This window comes from Amphibalanus amphitrite, unplaced genomic scaffold (genome assembly GCF_019059575.1).
Source record: "Amphibalanus amphitrite isolate SeventyFive unplaced genomic scaffold, NRLGWU_Aamphi_draft 000162F_arrow, whole genome shotgun sequence".
In the NCBI taxonomy this organism is placed as follows: Eukaryota; Metazoa; Arthropoda; class Thecostraca; order Balanomorpha; family Balanidae; genus Amphibalanus; species Amphibalanus amphitrite.
Window position 1 is genome coordinate 473,223 of NW_024881657.1, and position 8,490 is coordinate 481,712.

The 8,490-nt window shown below is 53.3% G+C and overlaps 1 protein-coding gene across 1 annotated transcript; it reads right to left on the reverse strand.

Annotated features, from left to right (window-relative positions):
* Window positions 1-6,409: 6,409 nt before the first annotated feature.
* LOC122383359 lies at window positions 6,410-8,404 on the reverse strand. Its single transcript, XM_043369669.1, has 3 exons — window positions 8,048-8,404; window positions 7,166-7,535; window positions 6,410-6,923 (listed from the first exon to the last, which is right to left on the reverse strand). Exons 2-3 carry the CDS (start codon window positions 7,531-7,533, stop codon window positions 6,752-6,754), a joined length of 540 nt encoding a protein of 179 aa, XP_043225604.1. The 5' UTR covers window positions 7,534-7,535; window positions 8,048-8,404; the 3' UTR covers window positions 6,410-6,751.
* Between the last annotated feature and the right edge of the window lie 86 nt (window positions 8,405-8,490).

The window sequence follows — 8,490 nt, forward strand, 5'->3', positions numbered from 1 at the left end:
CAAGGTACGGGTTCACGTTTTCATTAATGTTTGGCTTCGCAAAAAACGGCCGCAGCGCCGCGATTTTGGCATCATCGTCACTGGCGGATCCAGGCTTGCGTTTTGGGGGGGGGGGGGCAACTCATGCAGGAGCCAAACCTAGGGTACCCCCAAATCCTGTTTTCTCATCGGATTTAGGCCACTTATTTTTCGTCACAGCCCTGATACTATGAATTTTTTTTTTAACTAAAAATAAAAAAAATATATATAAATGGTAGCCCACCCGACCCATGCCTTTATATTACTTTGTAAACACTTACCATTGCTTTTGTCGACCAGTTAACCCGCTTCGAGTCAGTGCTTGGGTCCCTTTGCGGGCCGGGAGGTGGTAAAACACCCCCTGTCTAACTCGGCTCCTGGGCCACGCACTGATTGAACTATGTTTCATTATCGTTTGGGGGAGGGGGCAAACGGGCCACTTTAGGCCTCTGGGAAGGGGGCATGACCCTCAATGCCCCCTCCCTGGATCCGCCAGTGTAAGAGACCATTGGAGCTGCAGTTGGGTACCTCAGACGTCAGGGTACGCCCTCAGATGTATAGGACTCGCGTGGAGACCTCTTATGCTATAGTGGACTGAAAGGACCCAAAGGAGCCCGTCTAGGGCTCCCAGAGATAGACGTGGGCCCTCAGGAGCCCGCCAGAGCCCCCAATGAGGGATAGGGATACCAAGTGCCTGCAATCGCATATTGCATAAGCCATAACGTATCAGTGGCAGATCCAAGGGGAGCCACATGGGTCATGACCCCCCTCAGGGGCACCACCGACCTAGCAGGGGCACCGGGCACCACCAGCCCGCCAGGGACACCACAGGCCTAGCAAGGGTACCACGGGCCTGTGAGGGGCCCCACAGGCTTGTCAGGGGCACCCCAGGTCTGTCAGGGACATCAGAGACCTGCCAGGGGCACCACCGGCCTCGCAGGGGCACCATGGGTCTATCAGGGGCACCAGAGGCCTAGCAGGGGTACCATAGGCCTTACAGGGGCACCACCGGCCTTGCAGGGGCACCTTGGGCCTGTCAGGGGCACCATAGTCCTGTCAGGGCCCAGGGGCACCAGCGGCCTAGCAGGGGCATCACAGGCCTGCCAGGGGCACCACCGGTCTAGCAGGGGCACCACCGGCCTCGCAGGGGCACCATGGGCCTGTCAGGGGCCCCACCGGCCTCGCAGGGGCACCACCGGCCTCACAGGCATCACGGCATCACGCAGGGGCACCTTGGGCCTGTCGGGGGCATCACGGGTCTGTTGGGGGCACTTTAGGCTTGTCAGGGGCACCACAGTCCTGTCAGGTCCCAGGGGTATCAGCAGCCTAGCAGGGGCACCCTAGGCCCGCCAGAGGCACCACAGGCCTGCCAGGGTCCAGGGGCACCACAGGCCTAGCAAGGGCACCACGGGCCTGCTGTCAGGGGCACCTCAGGCTCCCGTGCCCCCCCCCCCCCGCTGGATCCGCCAGTGATGCCACACCACGCGAAACAACCGCCAACTACCAGCTGCCGCGCCATAAACACGTGCCAACCACAGTCCACAGTCTTTTTTTGAAGGTGGCGACTCCGCTCGCGCAACTTTTGACTGACCCTCACTGCTACCATATTGCCTCCATATTATGCTGTGGAAAGTTTTACTTCACCAAGTGGCTAAAAACCTCCATCAAGGTATATCTTCTTAGCAATTTTTCTGACGTTTTGGGGGGGGGGGGGCAAACAGGCCACTTTAGGCCTTTGGGGGGGGGGGGGCATGGCCCTAAATGCCCCCCCCTGGATCCGCCAGTGATCATCGTGTTCGCCCTGCTGAGGCGCGTCGAATGGTATACTTTTTGTTCGGGTGAAGTCAGCTTGTGGTGTTGACCCCAGCCCCAGGTCAAGGTCAGGTCAGCGCACCCCAGGTAGCGAAGGTGGTCGAAGGAGGTCATGTCACATATCATTAGATTTGGAAGGTCTTCCTGAGTCAATTGGCGGCTTTCCCGACTCGCTAGTTCAATTTGATCGGGAGGTTATTGACGAAAAAAATATGACAAGTAGCGTCATACATAAATGACGTCACGCTAAGTTGACCCTCGCATGTGTGCGGCGTTTGCCAGCTTCTAATGTGTGTGTGTGTGGGGGGGGGGTCGGTTGGACCCCCCCTTGCCGTTTCGCCCCTGATCGAGCTAGAGCTTCGCGGAAAAAAACGAGCGTGTTGCCCGTGAAAAGAGGAAGCCGATGATACCCAATTTTAAGGTCCTAGGTCATTGGTTGACCTTCCAGGTCAGGTCAATGACCCAAAGTCGGGAAAATCGGGACCTATTAGAAAGTCGTAAAGTGTGGCTGCTAAGGGGTTTTTCGGGGTGCTGATCACGAATATCGTGTTAGTTTTGATCACAGATGATGTCTTTAAGTATTTAGACCAGGTCGGGTCAGGTCAGGTCAGGTCAACCAGTAGGGGTTGTGACGGGTATTCGTAGTACGTGTCAACCGCCTCTGGCAGCTTCGTAACATGTTACGAAGGCACCAAAACTACTTTGTAAATGTTCAAATGGTTGCTAAATTCGAATTCAGCTCCAAAAACTGGCCTAGAAACATGTAAAACTCGAAAAAGTGAACCGAGGTCACCCGAGGTCACCAAAGGTCAATGACCTGACCTGACCTTCAGGTGACCTTGACACCCATTCTAATGCATGGGAGCAACATCAAATCACATGTTTGAACGTTTGAAACCACGAAAAGCTTGCAAACGCGCGGCTAATGCTAGCCGACATACGCGGAATCGCGATTCCGGCCAAACATGGTCTCGGAAAAGAGGTCACATGTCAAAGGTCATTTGGGTCAGGGTCATGAAATTTTTAGGGTAGGTGTAAAATTGATCAATAAGAGGGTACTGAAAGTTTCGTCGCGATCAGCCGCTTTTTACGCGAGTTATTCGCGAAAAACCATGGGGGGGGGTCCATCCGACCCCCCTACACATGCGAGGGTTAACAATGCAATAGTGAAGCATGGGACCTTGCAAGGAATGCAAGGAAATCATGATTTCTTGCGCTTGATATAGTTTGAAATCGTTAACGGTGCTAAAGTAGCAGTTTTCATTTTTCCCATTGACTTATAATGGTGAGGTCAGGTGACCGAACTGACCTCATGTGGCCTCAAGGAAAAATCCGAGATATACAAGCTTTGAGACCTCTGGAGGCTACTACATCCTGCAATATTCATCTCTCTGTGAAAGCTCCTCTGGCACTGAGGGCGCTGCGAAGTTGCGATATCTGAAGACCGTGCAGAGGTTCAGCTATGACGTCATAAGTCAGTGACCTGATCTGACCTGAAAATGCGGCTGAAGTCACAAGATGTGGCTTGGATCAAAAGCTAGGTATGCGAAGTTTTAGCTCTCTATCACCGGCGTGTTTGGAGCTATCGCGAAAAACCGTATTGGAGGGGGCGGCACCCCCTTCCCTTCCTTCGGCCGGCGAGGGTTAACCTTTTCGTCGTCAGTGAAACGTTAAAAGGTGACAATGATTTTTTTTGAAAGTGGGTTGCTGAAGGGCATAATGCTGAAGCATTCAGTTGACTTTTCGCCGTCAGGTCATCACAAGGCAACTAAACACCTAAGGTCTTGTCAGACGTTGGCCAAAGTTTACCTAAAAAGTTAAAACATTTTTGGCATTTGTGAGAAAACAATGCATCGAAATTCGACAGCCAGGCAATTTTTCGCTTGAGCTGGAGCTAGTTATTGTGTGGGAACGTCTAATGGGGAATGGATAACAATCTCGTTCAAAAATTTCACTTTCCATAAACATTTCCTGAACACCGCAAACCGATCGATCACTGCGGCTAGATCGGTGATTACAGTTCCGTCAGCCCAGTCCCCCTGCCGCCGAGGGGTGCAGTTAACTGAAGCCGGGAACTGCCAAACGGGGTCACCGGTCGATGTTCATTGGCCGTATCGGACGGAGTCGTAGTCGCCGGCGACACGGCGGCACGGGACGGCGCTGAGCACCTCCGCAGTGGGAGGGGGTGCCGTGTCACCGATCCGTGCCACCGATCCGTGCCACCGATCCGTGCCACCGATCACCCTCCGGTCACGTCACCGTGTACACGGGTGACGGGCAGCGACGGCGTGCGTTCCGTGCGTCAGGAGTGCGCCTACGGAGGGCCCCATCGACCCAGGGCGGCTGCATTCCGTCAGGACAGGTGCACCGAACAGCACTGGTGGTCCCGTCTGTGGCGAAACGAAAACAGATAGCGCCGCGGATAGCGATACAGTGAAAATAACCTGCTATCGACCAGTCACTATAACTTATTTAAATATTCTGTTTGCCTTGATGGAACAAACGTTACATAACGCAACCATTTTCCAATGAAAGCGTTCAATGTTTTGGCGTAGTGCCGCAATTAATAATGTAGACTGTACGACTAGTGTGCCCGCCATTTTAAAGTAGGTATCGTTGTGTAACAGTCAGGCCGCCGAGCAGACCCGTGCACTTCCGACAGTTCAGGGAGCAGCGTTAGACGTTCCACCCAGCCTGGATCACTCACTGAGCGCCCTGTGGAAGGGGAGCAGTGTGTTTGCAGCTCGCCGGCCCAGCCCCGAGGCCTGGGTCACTCACTGAACGCGCTGAGGGGATCAGTGTGGTAGTGTGTTCGTGTATCTGGCCCCGGCTAGGTCACTCACTGAGGAAGGAGACGTCGGTGCCGACCGAGTAGGAGTTGGCAGCCGGAGAGCCGATCACGAACCTCTTCTGCAGCACCTCGGAGCTGTCCCCGGCGCCGCGCTCGCTGAGCTCGGCCGCGGCCGCCGCTCCGCCCTCTGCTGCCGGGGTGGCGGTGTTGGTGTCGGTCGCCGCACCTGCCCCCAGCAGCACCAGCAGCAGACAGACCGCTCTGAGCCGCCGCCGCGCGCCCATCCTGCTCTGGGCGACTCGGCTGGAGAGCTGCGGCAGCTCCGCCCGGTCCGAGCGGAGAAACACTGGGCGCGTCCACCCACCCACCCAGTCTAAGTACCGCCCGACGGGGTAAAAAGCGTCTCAGCGGAGTAAAAAGCCTCCCGACTGATCGCCGGCTGCCGGGCTGTGGTGTGAGGCTGCGGTGGCAGCTCGGCTCCTGGGCCAGCTCACCTACTTCGGCAGCGCGGCGGCGGCTGCAGCGGCGGCGTCATCTGGGCAGGGAGCCGGCCGCGGCGGAGTACGCGGCTCTCCACAGATACTCTGCGGGCTGGGGAGGCGGCAGCGTCAGCCACCGGCACAGCTGCACAGACGCACAGACACGGCTGAACGGCGGCGCTAACCAAATTAGGCTAGTGATGTCCGTCCACACGGGCATCTGTACTTCGAGCCCAATTTGGACATCAGCTGGTGGGGAAAACGTTGGTGCGTAAATGGATTGCTACAGCTTGACTTGTCTCATGCTCAGTTGCCTTTACTTTTTCATTCATTTACCTATTACCTACGTTTTTACCTTTTTGCCTTCTTTCTTTTACCCCTTTTACCCTTTACCTTTATCGTATACAGAAATACTCCTGTGATGAGATAGAAATTTAAAATGCTGTGACGGTATCTTTCAGTGTGTCATAGTTTTCTAGCAGTATTTCGGTCTGCTTTTCGTTGACTTATGCTAACTTTAACCATGCATTGGCTTTTCGGAAATGTGAATAATATGAAATTCATTCTTGAATAGTTTTTAGCACTTTTCTGAGAGCCGTTATATATAAAAATAGAAATAACCTTGCTCTCATGTTATATCAAGACACCTTTGAATAAAAAAATGCATCGAGAGCACGGCACAACGCCGAAAGCTTCTCGATACAAATTTGTTCTTATTTTTTATTCAAAAGTATCTTTTGATATAAAATGAGAGCAAGGTGGTTTCTATTTTTCAATATGAAATTTATCCGAAATGAGTTCAATAGACAGATCGAAATATACAGGCCAGGCTTAAAGTTACCCTGAACAGCTTATTTTCCTTTTCCGCGCTGTAATGCATATCGATCACAACCGTTTTGACGACTTGTTACGCATTGTCTGTCCACCTTGAATGACATTTCTCTACTTGCATGCATGCAGGTATATCTTTATTTTATACCGGCCATACCGGCGGGTCATGAAATTTTCAGGGTAGGAGTAAAATCGACAAACTCGAAGGTACTGCAAGTTTTGTCGCAATCGGCCGTTTTTTTCGTGGGTTATTTACGAAAAACGGGGGGGGGGGGGTGCGTCATTCGACTTCTACACAAGTGAGATGTTTCGGTGACAGACGGAGTTCTATACCTAAGGCAGATTCAGGCCTACTCAATTTGTTTTGTTTTTCTCAATAACAACGAATATCAATTAAACACGTTTATAGACTTGTTATGCATGTATTGCTGTTTACGAACCATGTTGCATGATCTTTTTGTAATAACACACACGTGAGTAAGTACATTTCATATATTCCAAATAATATCAGCAACAACCAACTGGCCTTGGGTCTAACGCTTATGTTGTAGTTACAGGTACTGTCGACAAAATAAACGTCATATTGCTCCCATTTTCAAAATCTCAGTCAAGCAGGCTTCTGCTCTTTCATCAATGCATTATGTCGCAAAAATCACAGTTTGAAGGTGAACGATTCAAATCATGCTGCTTACACACGACTCTTCATTTGCAAAGTGCTCCCCCACATTCTCTGAGCACTGGTATACTCCCGAGACCGCCCCACATCGCTCCCCGCAATATAAATAGTTGTACAAGGTGGAACGTGCCTTGCTGTCACGCCTTACGCGCGCAGCTTGGCCACGTAGGTGATCATGGTCTGGTAGGAGGCCTCGCAGGTGTGGAACAGCTCCTCGCACGAGTCGGCGCCGAAACGCTTGCCCATGAAGGCGGCGTAGTCGTAGGCGCCGCGCGGGGTCTTCATCTTCTCGATGCTGGGAGCCTGCGGGTCCCGGCTGCAAAAGAACGAAACCAGAGATGGTTAGGTGTCAGCGAAACAGCGTGTGGTGCCAAAAAAGTGAGTCTGGGGAGTCATGCATATAATGGTGGCATTCGTTTCAAACATTTTGCTGATCTATCATAACAGAATAGGTACGTTTGCGACTGCTCCAAATATTAGCGCCAATGTAACAACGTAACAAAATGACATAGCCTAAAATGAAATTAAACTTCAGTGCCGAGTCTTCAGCGGGCTTACCCGAAGATGTTGAGGATGAAGGTGTCGTCCTCGGTGAGGCCCTCGTCGGGCTTGGCCTCCAGCAGGCAGACCAGCTTCATGGCGCAGCCGAACGCGTCAGAGGCGGCCACCAGGTTGAAGACGGCGTCCTCCTTGAGGCCGTCCTCGACGGAGCGCTTTCCGCGCCGGGAGGCGGCCAGCGCGAGCACGCCGACCAGCCCGGCGCCGAGCACCAGGCCGCCGACGCCGGCCAGCGCGGCCGCGCCCGTGGCCGTGCCCACACCCACCGTGGAGGCCGTGCCGGCCGCCGCCGTCTCGAAGATGAAGATGGCCTCAGAGAAGGAGGCCAGGCCGACGGCCACCAGCGCCAGAGCGACGGTCAGCTTCATCTCTGTCGGAGGGGGCGGGGGGGGGGGGGGGGGGGTCGGGTCATTGGGATGAGCCGGGACCGGGAGAGCCCTCTTCGGCCACAAGCTGGCAGCATACAAGACTAAAGAAATCGTAGAATTATTCTATCCAAAAATATTAAGAAGGGAAAATAATTAAAACGGATTACGCAACAATGTTTGATTTATGAATGCTAGTCAATTGCTATTAAAATAGTTTTGTATTCTACGCATTTTCCAATGAAAAATGGGAAAAATGAAAAACACTTAGAGCTTCAATGATAGTATTGTAGTCAATCTTGTTTGCACCTAAATACTAACATCAATCTAGTTTGCACTTAAATACTAACAATCACCTTTTAGACGTGTTGAGACACAAACTTTTTGAGCCACTCTTTTGAGCTGCAAAGTCCCATCATCTCCCGGCAACACACATGTTAACCCGGAGCCGTTCACTGTCCGGGCCCAAACCACAGTGACTATCCGAGCGTTCCACATATAGACAACTGGGGCTCACCTGCGTGTGAAGTGGGATGCGGTTCCGACGAGACACGGGCTGCGTTTACACCATGGAGCCGGCCGGCTGGACTTTTATCACCGTTCACTCTGTCCAAGGCCCGCGGGCAGTGCCATGCGGCGCCCCTTCGCCGCCCCGGCCCGCGCCGCCCAAAAATCTAGGACACTTCTGACCCTCAAGGTCAGGGCGTGTCCTTCGAGAGCCACTTGGTGTTCCGCCGTGTAGCAATGGATGGAGCAATGAGCGCCGGGGCGCCGGAGAGGGCGCCGCCGGCCGTTCGACCAGTACAAGGAGCCTCCTTCCCGCGGCTCTGCGGCCGGCCAGGGTCGAACCGAGCTGCCCATCCGACACTGAATTGATTGTTGGCATACGCCGCGTTTGGAAGCGCGCGTTCAGCCGGAATATTAATTAGGCTGGACATGGCAGACAGATGACGAAGCACT

Excerpts from the sequence above, each read along its gene's own strand:
- LOC122383359 (XM_043369669.1), bottom strand. The coding sequence starts at position 7,533 with ATGAAGCTGACCGTCGCTCTGGCGCTGGTGGCCGTCGGCCTGGCCTCC. Across the intron at positions 6,924-7,165 it reads TTCATCCTCAACATCTTCGG|CCGGGACCCGCAGGCTCCCA; the intron begins GTAAGCCCGCTG and ends GTTCTTTTGCAG.